The sequence below is a fragment of the Podarcis muralis genome, chromosome 2, assembly GCF_964188315.1.
Source record: "Podarcis muralis chromosome 2, rPodMur119.hap1.1, whole genome shotgun sequence".
NCBI lineage: Eukaryota > Metazoa > Chordata > Lepidosauria > Squamata > Lacertidae > Podarcis > Podarcis muralis.
Window position 1 is genome coordinate 21,674,889 of NC_135656.1, and position 23,179 is coordinate 21,698,067.

The 23,179-nt window shown below is 40.7% G+C and overlaps 1 protein-coding gene across 2 annotated transcripts in view; it reads left to right on the top strand.

Moving 5' to 3' along the window:
• Nucleotides 1-23,179, top strand: part of SARNP (SAP domain containing ribonucleoprotein) — a 56,651-nt gene that overhangs the window by 25,250 nt on the left and 8,222 nt on the right. Inside the window, exon 9 of one of the 2 annotated variants that reach the window (XM_028712274.2) lies at nucleotides 1,111-1,179. The exons of the other annotated variant lie outside the window; for it this stretch is intronic. Coding sequence (XP_028568107.2) covers nucleotides 1,111-1,179 — 69 coding nt within the window. The remainder of the gene's footprint in view (nucleotides 1-1,110; nucleotides 1,180-23,179) is intronic. 2 annotated transcript variants of the gene reach the window in all.

The following is a 23,179-nucleotide window of genomic DNA, read 5'->3' on the forward strand; positions in this document are numbered from 1 at the left end:
TAGATATTCCTCATAAAGGATGCTATGTTGCTTGAAATAGCTTTAAGGGAAGTGGGCAAAACTTCGCTAATGTAAATTTCTTGGCCAAATTAGGACTGAAACGGAATGTAGAGAACATTTTTTTAAAAAAATAGTTTTATCACACCCAAAAAAGAAAAGTCTCTTTCAGATATTTTTGAAACGGGCAATCAAGCAGGGGTGCCGATTGGCCTCCTTTAAAGTTGGCAACTGCAGACTTGCAACTTTATCTGCAGGGCTGCCACTACACCCCCATAGCAATTTGCTAAGAGAGGAGAATGACACTGCTGCCTGTCATGTCCTTAAAAATGCTGTTGTAGCACTTTAAAAGAATTGATCTGCAAAGCAGCGCCCAGCAAGATTCCTTCTTGCCTCCCAGTGAGAACTTTGCCAAGAGAAAGAGGTGGATCCCAATTTTACAGAGAATTTCTTGCTCCCCAATATGTCGCTGGGTGGGGCAGGACACAACGCAAGCTGCTAAAACATTCAGCTCATGCCAAATGCTTCTTAGTTCTGAATGTAATTAGACATGGCATCTTCTCAAATCTGAGATGGTGCTGAAATTTGGTGAAAATATATTTTTTCTCTTTGATACTTTCCTGTGTTTATCTTTAAGAGTTGAATGGTATATACATGTTGCTATAGAGTTCAAAATGCAAATCAGATCCCCAAAAAATCACAATACATTAAACATGATTTATTGAAGATACATAAAAGACAATTGACTTGGCAACAACAGATGTGATGGCTCCATTTTTACTGTTGTCAACACATTTTAAAATAGAAGAATCAGTCTTCTTAAAAATCCCTCTACTAAAACACTAGCACAAATCCTTCTTAGAAGCAGTTTGCAGTAAAATTCTGAACTTCTGGATGCCATCTTCTTATTCTCCTTCCCTCCGTAATTGGTAAGAGGGGTTGCTGCAGTATAGAAAGAGGATTTTTATTAGGGTTTAGCAAATTCATCAATACAAACACTAAATTTCAGATCTCTTCCATTTTCCTTGGCATAAGTGCATATTGTCTTTAGGATTCCTTAATCTAAGAATATGAGTGGAGATTATATTAAACTGTTTCCTGTGACTTTTCTAGGTAAATATAGACAAATTAAAGGAAAGGGCTCAGAGATTTGGCTTGAATGTCTCCACAGCCTCCAAAAAGGTAAGGTTCCAGGGCAAGCACTACTAGAGTAATAAATATTTGAAAAATTGAAAAACTGCAGCATATATATCACTTAATCCTGTAATCCTACTTGTTTTATTTTACTTGCTTTGATGAAACTTCCTGGTCGATCAAGGATCTTAATCTCCCGTATCATCAGACTAGCTCCAAGCCCTTTATAGAATTAAAGAGTTTGTGTTAAGAGATCATGTAGCAGTGCTTATTGCTGAATTAGGAGCATATGGCTTTCTAATTTCTTTTTTTTAAGCATAGGTTTCTTACTAATTTGGGGGTGATATTCCTTGGGACCAGTCCTCTTAGAACAGAATAATTGAAATGTTCACTTGTGTCTTGGTCCCCACCCCGCCCTGTTACCCTGGCTAAGGAATGAGGCTGCCCACAGTGTTGCAGAAAGCTTTCCAATTTAGATTTCACCCAAACGTCTGGACTGTACCACTTCAGATTGCTGGAGGGTTTCTACAGACAGAAAGCTAATACAACAAGGAGAAGGCTAAGCTAGAACCCTTCTCCCTAGTATCTAATTTTTTGTGCGGAAAGCTTATTTAACTTATTTTAATTTTCGCATCTGGGAATATTCAGTCATATGATTCCCCGCCCCTGCAGTGCACCCTAAGCAGTTTTAGCACATCCTGAGAACTAAGCTCTAGTTCTGTGTGGTTCTGGGTTCTATCTGCCACCGAGTTCAGGGCCCAGCATTCCCAATATTGACTTGGGTTCATTATGCTTCCAATAAAAGAAGCATAATGTCTGAAAAAAGTTAGCATCAGTTCAATGGTGGCCAGAAATCCTTCAGCAGAAATTGTTAGAGCAGGTGACATTGCTAAAATCTTTCCCAAAGAATTTTCTGTGTTACAGATGAGAGACATGAGGAAAAAGGCACGCGGGGGGTGGGTATCTAGATCTGGAAACTGATATTAGGCTGGGCTGTTACTCTCTGTGGGCCTGAAAGCTGCTGACAGTTCTCCAGTTCAGTACCACCATAGAAGAAAACAGGATTTGGGAATGGGGGGGGGAGAGAGAGAGAGAATGCTGTATATTGATTATTTCAGATTTGGAAATATTCTTCTGGAAAAAGCCTCGTGAATGAGGAAGGCTGTCATTTTGTCTTAACCCCTACCAGATAAACTATTCCATCCCTCGTGGGATTTGCACATTTAATGCGTTCCGTTCTGCAGTAAGGCACTAAACCTGGCACCAGGGGGTTAAACCATGTAGAAAATAACTGGAGGTGGAGGCCATTTTCCTCCCCACCCTCTGCTCTGGGGGAAGGGTGAATTCATGCAAGTGCATTAAAGCTGGAATATGTGGAGGGGCAGGTCAGGGTGAGAGGCTGCTCAAACATCATTAACCCTGTCACCAGGAGTGCACATTTTTCAGGAAGAATATATGCTTTGTCAGCATTTATGGCCAAGTTTCCTTTTGAGCGGAATGGTTTCGATGACGATTCATAAGAATTGTAAGCTCTCTCTAAAGAGCTTCCCACAACTATTCCCTGTTCAGTACTTGACAAAATAAAAGTGCTAAACATTAATTTGAATGCTCTTAAAGAACACAAACGAAGCTAGCTTCATCAGAGAATTGATCTTCTTTATACACGGGGAGAAAATACCAATAGGAGAATGGCATATCCAAGGTCAGAAATTGATTGCTAAGTTCGGTCTGGAAATCTATGTTTCTGTGCATCTGTATTCTTTAAACACTAACATTTTGTCTCCAGTTCTGGTTTTCCTTGCATATATGAGGCAGAGTGACAAGCAATAACATTAGGATGATTTGTCTTGAGATTTGTTGTGATCTTCTATTAGGAAGTAGAGTTCAGGGGCTTAGAAGTGTTCTCTCTCTCTCTCTCTCTCTCTCTCTCTCTCTCTGAACAGCACTCGTGAATTCTATTGAGGAATAGTGTTGGTTGCTTCAATTAGCCACTGGTATTGTGTTTCCCACCTGGGTGTTCTTTATAGCTTTTCATTACAGAGTAGCCTGGTTGCATGGGTCTTTGCAGATTTTTAACACCACGCATTGCAGCAAAAACTTTACAGTAAACCATTGTCTCTGGAGCCACATTTCATTTCCCATTCAAATTGGTTTTGAACAAGAGAGGTGGGGGAAGAGGAATATAGCCAAGGGCAATTTCAAGCCTGCTGGGATCAGGGGAGCAAACCTAGATCTGAGTAAGAGGCTCTCCATCTAATCTGTAGCTTTGAACCCACTGCCACTGTAGAATCTATTCTGTTAAAAACATCTCTTCCTAAAAGATAACAAAGCTCCTACTAGTACAGTAGAATAGAGGTGGTGACTGTCGCTGTCTAGTATAATAGATGTGGCAGGTGCTCGCTTGTTTTTTCTGTCAGCACGGAGCCATCAAATTAATTTTTAAAATAAATCAAGAAAGCATTTTCCTCTCCAGAACTAATCACGCCCCCTCCCCATGCTCTCAAGGGAAGCCTCCTTTTAAAATTTACCCTCTGACCTGAGGCTGCTATCCCTTGATTTCTGCAAGTTACACTTAAACTGCTCCCTTCCCTTGTAAATTTCCCCTCTGTAGCAGCTGCTCCCTGTACCACTCTGAACCTCTGGCTTCCCAGTGGGAGAGCTGATAGCTGCAGGCTTCAGTGCTGCAGAAGGCTGAGCGGGTTGCTTGCATCGTAACGCAAAAGCGCATTCTCAGAGGGCTTGCTTTTTCTTTTTATGCATGAAACAAGGTTGTAGGTATCCAGCAGAGAGAGTATTACCACAAAACAGAAGCTTGGGGCTCTTTCAGAGAGCCTTTGGCTTAGCATAAATGTTCCTTTCTGCATTGCATTATTTGGTGCCATTCCCAGTCGGAACAGGGCTAAAATAATTTGTGCTTCACATTAGCTAATGTAAGGGTCTTGTTCTGTTTTACAAGTAGCTAATTAACCTGCAGCCTGTCAGAGGTTTGAGCTAGGGAGGTAAAGTACCAGCACGTCAAAGTCACACTGTAAATGGAGCAAAAATTGCAAGGATCAAACCTCAGACACATTAGCAGCAGCTTCTTCCAACTCTCAAATGTGGGTTTTAATTCGAAAAGAAACAAAAGACTCGGTGCTCTACTTGAAACTTTGAGGCCTCTGCTTACACCCAAAAAGTTAATAGTGCTTGGAAAACAAGTAGGAATCTCTTTAGAAATGCAGTAATACCCAAATTTGTCAAAACTGAACCTATTGTACAATCATATGATACCACTTAATAAACCAGCTGCAAAGTGTATTGCATTTTTACACCTCTGATGTGACAGAGCTTATGGTTAACATTCAGAAATTTGAGTCTTTCTCCATTCATTTTTGTCAGTAAATTACAATACATATCCTACATGGATTGCTTTGTTCTTTTTCCTGTTTGTAATGAGGAAAGGGCAGTGCTTTTTTAAACTTTGCATGTGTGTAAGATTGGTGAAAGGTGTAGTTTGATTGCAAATGAGTAGTAGCACATAGATTGACAAAGTAATTGTTAGCCAGTAAAAGTTTAAAAGTGAATTTTGGTCAAACTTAATGTAGCTTAATTCTTTTTAGTGAAGGCTTGTTATAGAGGCAGAAGGGAACAGTTTGTGTTTTCTAAAATGGCCTTAGCAAAGCTCATTTTTCATAATGTGGTTTTGGGAAGGCAAATAGGGTGGCAGTTTTGTGCACATATAATGAGAAAGCAGTTAACTGTTTACACTTTCAAAAAGTTCAAAGCAGTATACTGAGGAAGGATTCTTTTCCTGGATTGTTCTTTTCCTTGCAATATTTTCAAATACATCCCACCAGTTCCAATATGGAAAATATTAACCAATAGGAAGCAAGAGCAGGGGAAGAGATCATGCTTTTGTTCAGAGTGCTGCAAAAGATCTGATGACCATTTAAGCTAATCTTCTCCTAATGTAGGGTTCTATAACTATTAACTGAAATATATGCTACCAATTAATACCCTTTTCCTCAAAGTACTATACTTCAAGCAGAGAACACAGCAACAGCACTCTTTCCAAAATTGTTAGTAATATTTACTATTGTATTATGAATTGATCTTGTTCACACATTAAGCCGAACTTTGGTTTAGTGTAAACAAGCAAACGTGTGGGGTCCTGGATTGGAGATTGCAGGCACTTGGCTCCTTTTCCAGTCATTTTGCTGCTGCGCTGAGGTAAGCCATTGGACAGACCTTGACTACAGATCATAGTTTATCCGGATAGAGCTAAACCACAAGCCTGGGTTCAGATGAGGAGCTAAGTCAAAGCCACATCTTAACATTGCAGTAGCAGAGTGTTCCAAAGAGATTAATATAGTTGCAGCTTCCTCTCCATGAGCCTTTTTGTTTGTGCTAAACCATGGTTTGGCTTAGTGTTATGTGGGAACCAGACCATTTTATCTCACTCGTCCCTTAGAAAGCTGAAAATGGCTAACATGGGACATGGCACCTTATCCAAACACTGATCAAGTTCCAGGCTGCTAAGCTTCAGCCATGCTACGGTTCTGAGTACTCCTATAGCATTCAAAGCAGGTCTTCATCTAGTAACACACTACTGCAGAAGATAGCAGGAAAATTGATTGCAACATTTGCCTCTTGAGCTCAGACAAGCTGAAAAGGAAATATTTATCCTGAAAAGGAGCTATGTTGCTATAGAACTGTACTGATTTTGTGGTCTGGGAGCTTTCTGAACCTTAGACAAGATTTTTGTTACAATATAAGAGCATCAGGATCCAGCCATTTTATTACTTCCAAAGGATGAGATATCTTGGTTCTCTTGGGAGCAAACCAGGCTCTGTCCAAGGTGGTTTCATGGTTAGGACGAGCTTGGAAGGCTTTGCCAGCAACTTCGTAGTCATTCTCTGTTGCTCTTACATTTCCCCTTATGGTTTACAAGCTGCACATGGTTTCCTCATACGACGTTACCCCTGTTCCCATATATCCTGAGAAATATTCCATACCTTTTTGCAGGTTTCACCTCAAACTCTGTTTCCTTTTTCACTTTTGTCTGCGCAGTTTCTGTAAAAATGTAATATTTATTGGTATGTAATATCTATCTGGACCAGTTCCCATCTTCCTTGACCATTGACCATTGACCCTACTGATTTGGGCTGAACTCCAACAACACCCAAAAGGTCACAGGTTAGCCACCCTGTCTAGTGCACTTGTCTTCACAATGGAACATGGTTCTGAGTAAACATGTATAAGCTTGTGTTGTCAGGTTACACAAATGGGTTGAACCCTGACTAAAATGGGTCACGCAAGTGGCAGCACTACCATTCTTCCCCTCTGCCTTTGTGGTGGTGGTGTTTATAACTTGGGGGGGGGGGAGAGAAGGAGAAAAACAGTGTTTTAAAAGGAAGAGGGAATGGATAAGGAAGAGAAAAAAGGGGAAAGGCAGGAAATTAAAACCAAAAAAAGGAAAAGGGGGCACCTTCATGATGGGGCTAAAGGTTCAAAGATTGAAAGATTTCTGGTCTGTTACCTTCTTGATGTACTCTCCTTTGAAGCTATCATTTGTCCGCTACACAATATTACGATAACTAGAGTATGAATTTTGGTACATCTAGCTTGGCCCTCGGCTTGCCGATGTGTGTAGATTTTCTTTTACAAATCCAAGGGGAGGGAGAGGCTGCATAAGGTCTCCATTCAAGAATGCTGTATTCAGAATTGCTTCTGAGCCTCCAGTTCTAACTCACTAAGTAATAAGCCCCAGTAAACACATTGGGCCTTACTTCTGAGTAAACATGTATAAGCGGATGTTGTCATTCTCACTGAAATGGCATTTTTATTAGTATTTTTAGATTGGCTTGCATGCCATAGATGCAAAGCAGCAGATTTCACACTTTGAACTGTCTTCCATATGTAAAGTATGAATCTGTTCTAAAGTAAAGCATCTACAGTATACACATATCCAGTGTGGTGGGTTGCCCTTGATATGCTCCCCCCTCCCTGCCGCCTTGAAATGATGTCACTGTGCTCCAAGTTGAGTAGTCATGAATGTAGGCCTGTTGATTTTAGAATAATGGGAAGTGACAAGGTGAAGAATAGTGCTGGCAGTCATGGACATTTCAACACAGGGATGCTGAAAGCAAGGCCACTCCTCCCCCACGCTCTGGGTTGTTTATAAGAAGAGTCCAGTGGCTTGTGCCAGGCTACACTGATCACATAGGTTGTATAGTTTGCAGGTCCTAATATAGGATGGGTGTCTTCTGTCTCTCAATATATAGTCTAACCATTTCACTCAATAATCTATTAGGCATGGCTGAAAAAGTAGGCAGGTCTTTACTCTCATAAAATATATTATTTCACAATTGCAGCCTCAGTTTTTGAAGGCATTGTATTTCCTAGAAATATGTTAACCAGAGTGATACTGTCTCTCAGGTTTCCCAAATACAGCCTTTCCTAAACTCAAGCTTAGCTTCAATAAAACTGATTACATATTCAGAGTTAAAGCCCTTTAAGGCTCTAAGCAAATTAAACCAGTTAGAAATAGTCAAGCTGGATAAATGTCCAATAAATGTTTTGCAACTTCTGTCAGAAGCTGACCCTTCACCCTGACCCCCATTCCCTTGTTCCTATTTTTCTGTTATTCCTTGTATCTAGTCCACATTCTCTGTGTCTCTTTTTTAAATGAAATGCTGGATCTGGCCCTGTGATCCACCTACATTTGGTACATTTGGTTGAAGCTAGTTCTGGAACAGGTAGTATTGATGTCTGTGCATTGCACTCATACCTACCGCTCTCTAATAAAATTTCTGCACTCTAGTATGTTGAAGTGGATAATTTATTGCCTCTGTTACTCTTACCTCTTCCTTTCCTTCCTTCCCTCTTTCTGTCTTCCCTCTACCCTAGATGAAATTTTGATTGTAATCTTTATGGCACCGGGACTTGGTTGTTTTAAATATCCATAACTTCAGTATTGAGTGGTTCTTATGACTGAAGTAGGGAAATGAAGTATTGTTGTCACTTTTTTCCACATAAAAATGACTCAGAACGACTTATAGAAACATTAAAAATAATAGCAAAAACAACCTAAAATTCTCCCCAATTATATATATAGATTCCATGGTTGGAACACATTCAAAATGTCCCTATAGGAATCAGTGGAAATCATCAATACATTATGCAAATGCTTGCCTAACAAACGATTTCCTGCAAATGCATTATGTTTGGATAGCAAGACCTGTGTGTATAGTAATTTAATGAATTAATCACTAATGTCACCAATTTTAATCAACTTTCTGATAATAAGCATGATTTTGTGTCCTGTGATGTGTTGCACAGTCTTCACTTGAGTGAATGACGTTCTGGAGAACAATAGACAACAACACTAGTGATACTACTCTGCAAAGGGGCACTTGTCTTGGCTTTCCTGGCAGGTGCTTTTCTGAGCAACCTTCAGCTTGAAGGTAGGGCCATGTCTTCTAACAATGTAGTTGGAAGTCATATCTGGCTATATAACTCTGTGGCTGATGCCAAACCAACCAGTGTTCTCCAGTTCATGTCTCTGAGGCAAGCTTTGAATGCGGTTGTAGCAGATACCAAGAAGAAATCCAAGCCCATATACATGGGAGAGAAAACAATGAACAAACAGCCTCAGCTATTTTGTGCCTACAAAAAACCTTTCTGTTCCAATCAACCTCTCAGTCATTCCCATCCAGTTAGCAGCAGCAATCTAAGTATGACCAATACTGATTTTCCAGCACAACCCTATGCTCAGTTATCCTGTATGAGACTCATCCCATGAGATTTGGAAGGGGTCCATGACAGACTGTTGCGATCTGGAGAGTGGGAAAAGGGTATTTTGTGGAATTTTTGCAAGATCCCCAGGGAAAGCAGTTCAGTACCACCATCAGCTATTGGTAAAACAGGTCCTCCTCTAAATACCAAGATATGTTTTCAGCCTTTTTTTACTATCTCAAAAAACACACACACCAGGGACCACGGTCCTCATCTTGGAGCCAAAGATGGTCAATCATCACCTTCCAAAGTAAATTTTTTTGCACTTCATCCTAGCATGCCTCAGACTCAATTATTATCTGATATCCATTCATCTGAAGAGGCTTATTAAATGTCCAGTCAAACCAGGGCATCATAGTTTCCTTTGCTTCACCTACAGCAGGGATAGTGAACCGGCCCCTCCCTGTTTGTTCAACTACAACCCCAGCAAGCATGGACAACGGTTTGAGATGGTGGGAGTTGAAGTCCAACAATATCTGGGGTGCCACAGTCATCCCTGAGCTACAGTGAAGAACAATTGCATTTTCCAAACTCTTCATTTTCATCTCCTCTCCACTCCCAGAGTCCTTATAAAGATCCTATTGGCACAGAAGCAAAGGAATGAATATCTAGCCATATCTGGACAATCTTCTAGTCTGATCATCCTCTAAATTCTAGTGCTGTCAAGACATGGCCAGGATGATGTATACTCTGCAAGAACACAGCTTCATCATCAACAAAATGAAGAACACTCTGATTCTATCTTGCAGATAGCCAAGTCACCCTAAGCTTTTTAACAACAAAGTTATGGTTGAGACCTCAGTCTCATCTACAGTCTCCAGATTTTTGGGATTGATTATCTGCATGTATTTCAGACATTTCTTCTAGGATACCCACTGCAAATAACCAACAACCTCAACCCCGAGCCCACTCAGATAGTGGGTATCAGTGTCTCATCTGAGCCAGGAGATTCCTATTCAGGAGTCCATCCAAGTGCTCTTGACAACATATCCCAGTCTGAAAATTTGAGGTGCACACTGCAAAGGTGTACAGCACCAAGACCTGTGGTCTCCAGAAACAATTTAATTGAACATCAGTTCCCTAGAACTTTGGGCAGTCATACTGGCACTGCGGCATTTCTTCCATCTTCTACCAGGACATTAGGTATTCCTCAAGACAGACAATGTAGTAGCAAATGCCTAGCAGTACATTTTCAAAACTCCTTCTTAAGGAAACCACCTCCCTGTTATTCTATACAGAGAAATGTCTTCAGTTCATCAAGACAGAACATCTTTGGCTTGGTTGCCAAAGCTAGGTCAATTAGTGTTTCACAAATGATTGCTCAGAGAAGCCATCATGAAACTGTTTGCTGGTTCCTCAAAATCAGCTGCCTAGATTCACATCAAGTTTCTTGATGTGGGAGAATCTGCAGTTGTGGACATCCTATCAGCAGACTGGTCCAGAAAGTGTTATATACTTCACAGATTCTACCTCTCATGTCACAAGTACAGTGGTACCTCGGGTTACATATGCTTCAGGTTACATAAGCTTCAGGTTACAGACTCCGCTAACCCAGAAAGAGTACCTCGGGTTAAGAACTTTGCTTCAGGATGAGAACAGAACTCATGCTCTGGCGGCGCAGCAGCAGTGGGAGGCCCCATTAGCTTAAGTGGTGCTTCAGGTTAAGAACAGTTTCAGGTTAAGAACGGACCTCCGGAACGAATTAAGTACTTAACCCGAGGTACCACTGTACTTAGGAAGATTAAGGACCTGCAGGCTATGGTGCTACTGATTCCAGCAAAGTGGCTAAGACACTTGTAATTCTCCAGTGTAGTGAAGCTGTTGCCAAAGGACCCATGGATTCCTACCAGCCAGCAGGCATCTCCTACATCAGTACCCCATTCTTCATTAAGATACGGGATTCCAGGTTATATAGAAATTGAGCGAATCTTCCAACTCACTAAGTTATGCATCTAGGTGAGAAACACCTTGTTTGTATCAAGACATTCCTTCACCATTAAACTTCATAAGCTTATTTGGAGAACCTTTGTCCTGGTGTCTACAATCTTCTAAATAAGAGTCTAGACACTGCAGGATCTAGGTAAATCTTGAACTGCCACAAGACATTCTTAAGCATCTGAAACTTGGGTTTGAACATAGTCTCTGTCTCCCTCCCCAAGTTATCACCAATATGTTAGTTCATTTTACCCTTCTCAGTTCTTCTGGAGTATGCTAGAGTCCTCATCATTTTCTTGAAAGCCTTAACCAGATTGAGCTTTGAACCACTCACTGCCGTTTCAATCAAAATTTGACTCTGAAAATCATTTTTCTCATGGTGTATCTGAGCTGGAAACTTTCTCTTTAAATAAGGATCTGTATATTTCTCATTAGGATAAAATGGTATTGTGGCCTGGTAGAAGGGCCTATCACCTTACTCAGCTGTCCTACTTCCCTCAAGAAGAAAATAAATTCATTGGTTAGTACAGAATTTCTGTTTATTACAAAGAGCAGACTCTTTTATTTTTTATTTGAAACCTTAATAAATATACCAATTTAAAATCCTGTTTCAGGTCTGATATACTATCCAAATCTTTGCAGGTTGTTTTTCTGTTAAACCTTGTAACCAGACCTTTTTCAGCTGGAATGTGTCGGAGCACAGTTCTGGCACCTCTTATATGGGCACAATTGCAGGCCAGCGCTCCTCCTGCCCGTTTATTGCCGTTATGTACTGCTGAGAAGCCCAAAACAAACATTTCAAATCAAAAAGGATGCAGGCCAGCGTATCCGAGTCTACTTCTTTTTTTTTTTTATCTATGACTCCACCCAGCTCCTAGCTGCAATTGGTCAAGCTATGGGGCAGGGCCAATTCATATTTCCTTTTCTTCAGTCCGTCTTTCATGGAGCCATTTTAAACTTTCCAGCCAGGCCTCTACCAGTGCACACACATGCGTTTGCGCAAGGGCCCATCTGTTGAATCTAAGAAAACAAGGGAGGCCGGGGTACATTTATCTGACATAGTGTTTTGAATGTTCTTCCATTGTTAACAGTTGGAGGTTTTTCATTTTGAACTCCCAATGATTTTCGTAACTAAATTTTCGTCCATTAGACTTTGCGATCTCTTTGATTCCAGAAGCTGTATTATTCTTGCTGGTATACTCTAGGATAACTTCATTTGACATCTTTAACATATATCGCCAGGAATAAAGCAAGTATAGTTCTGCAGATGAGCTTTCAAAGACTTTAGCAATTAACTCAATCCAGATATTGCAAACATTGAACGCCTTCCTTTTCAGCCACTCAAAATAACACTCTCTCCAGATGTGTGGTCCAAATACTTGTGAGTGATTTCTCAGCATATTAGAGCTGTGTCTCCATCAAGCCTATCTAGGAGAAAGTAACTTTTTTTTGGGGGGGGGGAGACCAAAATGCAAAAATATAAGATTGATCCTTCTGTGTTTCAAAGAGTTTTGAATGGTGCTTGCTTCTTAGCTATGTATTTCCAATAGTCCTGGTGATATCATTGTTCAGTGTTTAGGATTATACTATTATTAATGTTTATATCATTCCCCCCACTTACAATACATGATATTTTAAAAATAAATGATGAGAGAGTTGTGAAGGGTCAGCAGGGCTCCTGATCTTTCCTTTCTCCACGGTGCCATTTGAAAAGGATTTTGAGTCCCTAACAAACCTTTAGGGAGTAGTGGAAGGGTTGCTTAAAACGAAAACAATGGCAAGGGGTACTCGGCGACCTCACTCTGTCCAGTCATCTGGTTCTTCATTTGTCCCTGCTGTGAAACAGAACTTATCTTTTGTCTGTAACACAAATACATCTTTTCCCCCCCACCCCCCTTTCCTTTCTATTATAGTTCAATCAATGATGTCATTATGTGTGCCATTCAGAAACTGTTGAACCACTTGGCTGCAGGAATTTGGAGGAGCAACTGGGGGAGAATGGAGAACTGTGCTCTCACTCCCAGTCTTCAAGGGTCTATTCTGATTTTAACAAAAAAAACCTGAAGTCACATTTCTTTTTTTAACTCCTGTTCACCATGAAAAACAAAAGTAATCTAAAGTAAGGGGAATGCATACATGAGGTCAGTGCAAGCCAACCGCAATGCTTTTCTTTGGCATGAATAATCAAGCCTTTTAAGAGTTCTAATTTACACCACAAACATTTTCCAGGGATTTATAATAGTGCTTTCTTGCTCAATAAAAATGCCAGCATCTCTGGAATTTGTGCCATTGTTCATAATTTTCCTTCTGTACCTCATTAAACTGTTTCAGTTTGATTAAACAGTTGTCTAGTGCTGATGGGGAAAGGAGGCACCCATGTAGCTCCGGACCTGGAGATCTACTTGCTATATGTTGCTGTAGCATCAGATTAAAACCCCATAACGTATTTTGATTATTAGCACAGGTTTCATTATTAGTAAAACTAAGTAGCATCCTTCATCTGTTTCAGTGTAGAGGCATGTGTTGATAATTAGTAATAAAATCCATTCAAGATAAAAGTAGCTTTTTCAGATCTTTGGCTGAGATCCAAAGATCCTGCTGGATGTGACAGGCGTTTCTGCTTAGGTGTGGGGTGTAGCCAATCTCCCCCTTTTTGCAGCTTCCTGAAATACTGTTTTAGAGGGTTCTCTAACCTTCTGCGCTAGTTGGGGTGTGTGCAAAGGGCTGCAGATGGTGGGAGGTACCTCCAAGTCTTTGAAAGCAGTCCTAGAACTTCTTTTATTTTAGAAAATATACAGTAATATATTGTTAATTCATAAAGCAGCTAAATAAAAACTAAAACCTTTTAATGATACTCTGTAGGAATCTGATCCAAATCTCTTAAAATCAGCAGTCTCCAGAATCTTATGGAGATTGTTTTTTTTGTTCTATCCATGCACGTGATACTTTATAAAGAATGAGAGGCTCCTGCCTCAAACAAAAGAAGGGGAGAAAAATTGAGTAATGGAGGTAAGCAGAGGAAAGAATATGTGGTATTTCAGATTATGCACATTTAGTCTTAGTTACAGTAGGTTATTGGGAAAATACAGTTTCTGTTCTCACTTTTGAGATGTTCTTCTACAGCTCCTCAGAGAAGCACATTTGGTATCAGTACAGATCAGGCTTGAAGCTTTGAATTGTGAGGTCTTTCTTCTGAAGTTGGTGTTAGGTTTAATGGCTCGGTCCAGTATACCTGAAGGAGCGTCTCCACCTCCAACGTTCTGCCTGGACACTGAGGTCCAGCGCCAAGGGCCTTCTGGCGGTTCCCTCACTGCGAGAAGCAAAGCTACAGGGAACCAGGCAGAGGGCCTTCTCGGTAGTGGCACCCGCCCTGTGGAACGCCCTCCCACCAGATGTCAAAGAGAAAAATAACTACCAAACTTTTAGAAGACATCTGAAGGCAGCCCTGTTTATAGAAGCTTTTAATGTTTAATAGGTTATTGTATTTTAGTGTTTTGTTGGAAACCACCCAGAGTGGCTGGGGAAACCCAGCCAGATGGGCAGGGTATAAATAAGAAATTATTATTATTATTATTATTATTATTATTATTATTATTATTATTATTATTATTATTATTACCTTTATTCCAGAATTGCAGATATTGTTATCTTGGTTAGTCCTCTGTATATCGAAAACCATTACCTTCTAGTTGGTGGGCTGTGCACAGGAACAAACCTTGGTTATAGCTTGTGGTTAGTGAGGAGATAACTTCATCACAAGTCCTAGTTGTCTCACACGTAAGTTAAGCTTAGCCTGGTGTAGCAGCAAAAAGGACTTCTCTCCGGGAGTCCACACACTTCTACAGTCCCAGTAACCCAATGTTTGGCTTAGCTTGTCATGAAAACCAGCCCTACTCTTTCTCTTCTGTGCATAGCTGATGCTGGCTTGTTTGGTGAGCTCTATAAATTGCTGTAATAAAAGGTTTACTGAGAATTTTATGATTAGTAATACTCTTCTTAAACTGAGGTATGAAATATTTAATGAGAGATTTTATAATAGCTTTTTAACCCAATATGATGTGAACTTCTCAAAAAGTGGGCTTGCAGTAAGCAAAATTCTACAGTCATAAGAATATTCTTATATTATTAGCTGTTCGCTTATCATTAAGCAGACTATATAGGGCAAGGCTACAATCCAATATCCACTACCTGGGAGTAAGCTCTATTGAACTTGGGGGAACTTATTTCTGTGCAGTCCACTGAACAGCAGTGAGACAATGTGATAAACAGCTTGCTAACCCCAAATTATTTTATTTTATTTGAAAGATGCCCTGATTTTCCACTAATGGTCAGGAGATCATTAATGTAAGACTACTTGCATTAAAAATTAAAAAAATACATGAGAAAAATAAAACTGAGCAAAATCCACTAGTCATGACAGAGAAGTAGAAATAGCTTGTAGTGTTCTGTTTGCACTCCGACCATTGACAGTGAGATTTTGACAGTAAGGAAGTACAATTCGACATCTGGAATAAGGGAGAAAAGTCTTCTGCATATTATTTTTGAGGACAGTAAATATGGGTTTTTCAACTCCGCTTACTGAAACTTCTGTTTAACTGTGTTGTTTTAAAAGCTGTAGCTCTAGTCCATTTCTAATCACTGACAACAACTAGTGGTCCTCAGTTCATACATTTTCATCTAAAACCTTATCCAGTCAATTCCCGTTACCCTGGATGAGATCTGGGAATCAGTTGTGAATATGTAACCAGTTGTGATTCTGTATATGCATTGGCTATGTACACAAAAGTCTGCTCCCAACACATAATTTCCTTCGCTGGGTCAGGCTAATTGTGGACATGTACATAGAATGCAATAGGTGAAGCTACCTAACTATATCCTTTGAACACTGTTAAATGCGTGATCTGATCCTCTGAGGAGGGAGAAGTTTTATAAGTTTCTTCAGGAGAAAGGCTAGTGTTTGTGGTAGTTGAATGTATCCATCATTACCTGGAATATTTTTGAATCTTGAAAAGGCTACATTATGTTATTAAAAAGCTCACAAAAGCCTTTCACTTTTTCACTCTGCACCTGAGATGTGTCTCTTTCAGTCTGCCATGTGGCATTCCTTATATGTATGCTTCATCCTCTGACGTCTAGGTCAAAGAATGCTTTTCAACTTCAGAATTAAACTGGGAGTTGCAGGTGTGCTCTTAACACATGGCTGTGACTTTTTTTGTTCCTCACTCCCCTGCTGATCCCGTTTGGAGCAAGCATAAACTTTTATCTGTGAAGGCCCCTGGTATTTTGACACAGAGCCCTTTCAGAACTGCTGGCTCTCAGAACTTTGCCCTTTAACAAATTCAACACCTCAAACAATTCTGATCTCTTAAGCTTTCTCTCTTCCCCGGCTTGTATTTATGCTTTAAGCAGAAAGAGTCAAGTAAAGAAGAAACAGTCCTGGTGGATCTGCACTGCCTTTCATTTCCTTTTTTATTTCTTTTTTGCTATGATGCCAACGCTGACCTGTATATTTAATGTAGAGATCTGTGTAACTTGAAAATTTGTGTCAACTAAATCCAAAAGGTGATACAGTTGTGCAAAGGTGCATTGACACTGAAACTTAATTCTTTTTTCTATCGGATTAGATACATTATCAGATTTTGTTGCTGACTCTGCTTTTGTTTTACTAGTTTTATCATCTTGTAGTCTTCAAAATAGGGGTGTGATGACCCTGCAGTGGATATGGAGTTGAATATTGATTATCATCATTGCCTTGACATCTTGCATTATGTGTTAGTTAGCATCATGGTCTGGTAGACTACAGTAGTTTGCCCTTTCTTTGTATCAAATTGTAGGACGAGCCTGCCAGCTGTCTGTTGTATAGAAACATAAACATAACCTTATTTAACACTAGTTCACATCTGCAGCTTCATTTCTAAACAACACTTTTGGGGCTCTGAAAAGAGCTTGTTTCAGTGTCATCACAACCTTCTACAACTACATCAAGTTCTTGGTGAAACATGACTTATTAGAGGATGGGAAGAACTGCACAGTGTTTGACTTTCTCTTGGGCTTTGAGATTAAAGAGCTGTGTTGATTTGACTGACTAGTCCTGAAAGGGGGAGATTAATCACATATTCTTTGGGCCTTTTGTGAGAAGCAGAGTGGGAAGGTAAGTGGTATTGGGGTCTATAAAACTAACAGCTCCTTGATTGTGCCTCTGCCATTGATCACAGTGCATGTGTAATGTGTAACTGAGCAAGTCTAATACTTGGCAAAATATCATTCTAGAGCTGTAAAAGGGAGAGTGGTGCCACATTATGATTATATTGAAACTTTTCCGTTTCCTGTTGTTTCATTGCCCCTACTATTTGCTGCCGCGCGTCATTCGCGTAGTTGATGCACACAGACACAGAATAGAGTCCGCTAGGGAAAAGAGCAAGAAGATATAAATATGTTGGGATGAATTTCAAAAAGGTGGTGGGTGACAGCTGTGCATCCCAGGATTAGAGTGTTTTGAAGAACAAAACTATCAGTTGCTGTCATTCACCCTCTGGGTATGAAATTGGAAGCCAGCTACTCATGAGTGTTTCATAACCTTTACCTTTTGGAGGTCAAGGCCATGTCATCATTAATCTACCATCGCCTGAAAGCCTGGAGGCTCTGCTTTTCATCCTGCCATCCGTCATGCTGCAGTGGAGATACAGGAGTGGTGACCAGAAGGGTTCATTTTTATATAAATGCCCTCCCACCGGCTTGTAAAATGCAATTCATGATAATGTCATGCTTATTTTTATTTTTTTTAAAAAGGACACCTGAAGAAATTAACAGGCCACAGGTTTAAAACAAAAAAAGGATAGTTCTCTCCCCCCCCCCCCCGGTTCCCTGCTATCACATATGCTTGCAGAGTACACAATTGATCTATTGAACCTGTTTTCATAGTGTTGACTTGACCAGCTGGTATGAAGGGCTGAAAAAACCCATGGTTTATCCCTCTGTAGCTATTTACCATAGACATGCAGATAAATACACAGTGTATTCCGAAACCTTAGACTCTGGCAGTTTAGAGAGGAACATAATGAGTGGGGAAAGTGTATAGCATCTGAATTCAGAACTGCCTGCTATTAAATATACTATACCAAGCCTCATAGATCACTTACAGGCATGCTGTATTTGTATTGCTCCTGTCTTCAATTGTATCCTAGAACTCAATTCTGGTATGCGAGAGGGTTCATCTGAAAAATTCTGCATTGCTTCCTCCTGTGGACCTTTTCTTAATTGAAAGCATCCTTCTGTCATTTGTTGCCTGATATCTTTCAGTTGTGTACTTCCTCAAGGTAAATTACTATATTTTCATATTCAGACATTGTCTTAAAGATGAGGCTAGGGAAACTCGATTGCTTTGTAGTTTGCTGTATGAGTCTGTCCAGCTGCATTAGTCAACTTGGCCTTTCCCTAGCGCTGCTTCATTTTCTTTATTCCTCCTTTCACTTCAAAGGAACATAAAGACTCATCCCTCTGTATATTGAAAAGAGATAAATAGTTAAAAGCGCCTGCACTATGACAAAAAAAAAAAAATTGCACTTCACAAAGAGGGATCCTCTTAAAGCTAATGACAAAAAGAATTCTTGCATAGTGTCCAAGGACGCTGTGAGAGCCAGAAATGTAGCTCTTTATCTTTAAGAAAGATTACCCAAAGATGCAATGAAGGCACATCCCTCAATTGATAATAGCCAAACAGATTGAAAGGGACACGGGTGGCGCTGTGGGTTAAACCACAGAGCCTAGGACTTGCCGATCAGAAGGTCGGCGGTTTGAATCCCGGGGTGAGCTTCTGTTGCTCGGTCCCTGCTCCTGCCAACCTTGCAGTTTGAAAGCAACGTGCAAGTAGATAAATAGGTACCACTCCGATGGGAAGGTAAACGGCGTTTCCGTGCACTGCTCTGGTTCTCCAGAAGCGGCTTAGTCATGCTGGCCACAAGACCCAGAAGCAGTACGCCGGCTCCCTCAGCCAGTAAAGCGAGATGAGCGCTGCAACCCCAGAGTCGGCCACGACTGGACCTAATGGTCAGGGGTCCCTTTACCTTTACCTTTAAGCAGATTGAAAGATGTACCTACATGCTTAGAATGTTGATTAGTATCAAGGAGGGTGTGATGGAGACTGATGGCTCTGTATTTGCCTTCACCTAACTTGTGAGTTGTATAGTACTAGTAAAAGCCAGGTATTGGCATCTAAGGATACTTTGATCGGGCACAGTACAATACATTTTAGGTTCTTTTGGTGCAGCGATTGAAGCCTTTTAACTATGGAAAGTTGTTATGCAAATAAAACGAGGTCTGTATGATGTATGTAAGCCATACTTTTGCTTACTATGTTGTGTGAACCATGCCTAAGGAGGCTTGCAACAAATGTAACAAAAATGGTCAAGCACATCAAAAAGTATGCAACCAAATCAAACAAATCTGACATTAAATCGTGTTCTAAAAATATAGATACAAAAAAATAATATCAATAACAGCAGCAACCGCCCCCCAAAAAACAATTCCCCAACCTAAGAGTCTCTTCAGCAGCCTCAGCTTCTGTAGGATGTAATTCAAACTAGAATATTTCATCAGTGCAAGAATTCAAGGTTCTCACCACACATTTCGCTTCAATATTTCAAACCATACAGAGGTTTACCTGCTCTCTGGACAAGTCATTCTTACCAAGGTGAATCAATAGGCCTAGGGCATCACAGAGCAGCTTATTTTCATTTTGGAATGAAAGAGGCATACAGTAAGTGTGAGTTGACCCCTTCTATTGCCCAAGAAGTCAAGGAGCCAGTTGGTTCTCTGCCTTCACCCAAGACAGAGCCTCCTCTTACTTCAGCATTTGTACTTGCCTTCCAGCTAGTCTTTATTTCAAATTTCAGCTTATTTCATTCTCTTTGTCGTCTTCCTCTTTTTATTCATAGAGATTTAAAATCTGTTATTTGCCTTTTCTGCTTACTCTTTTCCTATCTCCCTCCCTTATGGGTTAATTGGGAAGACACTGCTTTCTCAACAAAATGGCACCATTTTGTTCACATGGTCAGACCCACTAAATCTGAGACAATGACCTGCAGCTGCTTAACAACCTCGCAGTAGTGCATGCATCTCCAGGGGGAAAGCCCTATTCCTCCACACGTATATCCCAGCCTTGCCAACATCTGCTGCCATCACAAAATCTGTGAAAACTCCCTGCCTGAATTTGTCCTTTCTAACTACTGTTGCCATAAGGACTTAACAAGAGAGTAAACAACTGCAGAACCCCAAAGACACCAACCATCCTTCCATCTCAGGTGATGAGGGAATGGGGCAGCCAGGGCACCATACAAACAGGGTCCTCCTGTTAGGTGCCATCTTGGAAAAGAATTATCTCCACAATTGCAGACTATCTGTGCCAGAGAGTGAGTCTCCCAAGCAACCAGCTAAACAAAGGCCTTCATAAACAAAAGACATTCAACATTCATCAGATGAATCTGACCAGGGCTCACCTGTATATCACCTGCAGGCCTTGAGTGAAATCCCAGCCTCTTGCAGCAAGTTGCCTTCTAAGGCCCCCATCACAGATAATACATCTGCTACTCCCATTGCTACTGTTCCCGCTGATAGACAAAGGGATCTGGAGCATCAGGGTAATCTGGAGAGAACTGGGAGTGAGTTGCCTGATGAACAGACCGCACCAGACTTTTTCATAATGATGAGCTTTATTTTGTCTCTAAAAACACTCTAATCCATTCTGAAAGATGCTACAAGAGATTGGGCTTCTGAGGACACTCATTAGATCATGAACCTTCTGAGGATCCAAAGTGCTGCCTTTTGTTCCTTTTAGATATTTACAAAGATAGGATATTTACAAAGTAAGTTCTGATAGTGGCTGTTTAATGGGAAGGTGCTTAGCTGACTGACTGGCTATTCTGACAGCCAAGAAATGGTACTTTGTGATAAAAATCAAGGTAATAAATGCTACTCTCATGAATGTATACATTTTTTAAATTTTTGTTTCCATATTGATTTGGATAGTTTTCTATCCCACTTTCTCCCTATAAAATGGAGGTGCCCAGCTACCTAGGCAAAGAATAAAAGAATGCAATAAGCAATACTTGAATAAAACATTTATTAAAAATAAAAAGGCAGTACTGTAGTAAAAAAATTAAACTAATATATCCAAAGGGTATCAAGACTAAATAAGGATACCCCACCTGCTATTAAGCTGCCTCCTTAGTTGATACTTTATCTGCCCATTTGGGATACACTAATTGTTTATTGCACAAGCTATAACTCTTTGAAGGAAAAACCACTATCAAATATCCTTTGCATAAATATAGCCCACGCATCCCCAACCTGCAGCCCTCCAGATGTTTTGGCCTACAACTCCCATGATCCCTAGCTAACAGGACCAGTGGTCAGGGATGATGGGAATTGTAGTCCAAAACATCTGGAGGGCCAAAGGTTGGGGATGCCTGATGCCTATCTAGCTTGTGCCCCATACTTGATTTTTTACTCTATGCACCTGTATCCTAATTTCACTCTTACTCACCCAGCACATGGATTCAACATCTGTATTCTAGTCATTTGGATATAAATATGCCAGAACAACAAACAAATACTGCTGAGCCTTTTTAAGGAGATGTCATTCCAGTAAAGGAGAGCAGTGGATCTTTATGCTAGATCAGGGGTAGGCAAACTAAGGCCCGGGGGCCGGATCTGGCCCAGTCGCCTTCTAAATCCAGCCCGCAGACGGTTCAGGTATCAGCATGTTTTTACATGAGTAGAATGTGTCCTTTTATTTAAAATGCATCTCTGGGTTATTTGTGGGGCCTGCCTGTTGTTTTTACATGGGTAGAATGTGTGCTTTTATTTAAAATGCATCTCTGGAATTCGTTCGTTCCCCCCCCCCCAAATATAGTCCGCCCCCCCACAAGGTCTGAGGGACAGTGGACCGGCCCCCTGCTGAAAAAGTTCTAACCCCTGTGCTAGATAAACAAAGGGGTGAAGATCCAATGGAGCCCCCGCCCTAGCAAAGCTGCAGTAGAAGTATCATCCAGCCATTGGCCTAATGTGGGTTTTCCTTCCTTTTTTATGCAATGGGAACCACGCCTAAAATATAAGAGGCAACTTTTTCTCTTCTGCCCCACCCCACTTCTAGATGACCAAAATCCAGTAAGTCAGATCTTTCTTGGGGCCACCCAAAGAGTATCCCTGCCTTTATCTGCTGCTTTAAAGGGCTTGAAAGCATCTGTCTCTGCTCTGCACCAACACCTGTTCTCAGTCACTCTCCACTCCCACAAAACGATCCAGTAGCATGGCAGAACAGCTGGAGGTCCTGCTTAGCCGCTGGTTCTTAATAGCAACAGTGAAGGAAAGCAGAACTTCGAATCATAGAATTGTAGATTTGGAAAGGACCCCCGAGGATTGAACCCGCAACCTCAGCCCTATCAGCACCACACTCTCACCAACTGAGCTAATCTGGTTTTCCTAAACAGCCAAGTTATACCCTATAGCTTCTCTCTCCAGTGGCTGTTCACAAAGCTCTCCCCAGAAAGATGTGTGAAAGTGCAGTGGAGCAATCCGTATCATTTGTATTTGAAATAGGAGTTTTTTGTTTCAGTTCCTGCCTGTGCTGCCCCCAAGTATGTTTTTTCTCCAAGTAATGCAAGTTCTGTGCTTATTTTACCAATGGTGTGTGTTTGTGTGCGCACATAGACTAATTTTGCATCGTTTTGCTTTCAAGTCTGGATGTAGTAAAACATTTTGGAACTTTTCAGGAAGAGCGGAAGAATAAGGAGAGAAAGGTGTGGAGATAGTTATAGGAGTCATAGGACAAGCATAGGAGATGTGTGCAGATAACATCCCTCCCCAAAAAAACAAGCCTATGGCCAATGAAATCCTTTGTCTACCTCCTCTGATTACTTAGCTTTTTGTCTGTGTTTCTCTAAGCATTTCTTCTCGGGCAAAAGAGCGAGAACTATTTCTTTGAAATGATTCTGTGAGTTGACTGCATTGTTTTCTGATGCGGAGCTTCATAAGCCATGTACCTTGCAGTAAAATATCCATGCAACTTCATACTCTGCGATTGCACAGGGTTTGGTTTGGTTTGTTTTTTTGCAAAGATTTCATTTTTTAAAGTGTGAAGTATCTTGGGATGCCTGGCTGTGTACTAGATTTCAGATTTGAGAATCCTACCTGAATAAAATAAAATACTTTAAATGGGAAACCTTTTGTACTTTGGATCCTTCTCTAAATCTTTCTACGTGAGTAGTAAAATAAGAAAACCTGGAAATCACCAGCTTCAATAAATTTATCTGTCACTTCACAGGCAAGGTCAGCTTCCACC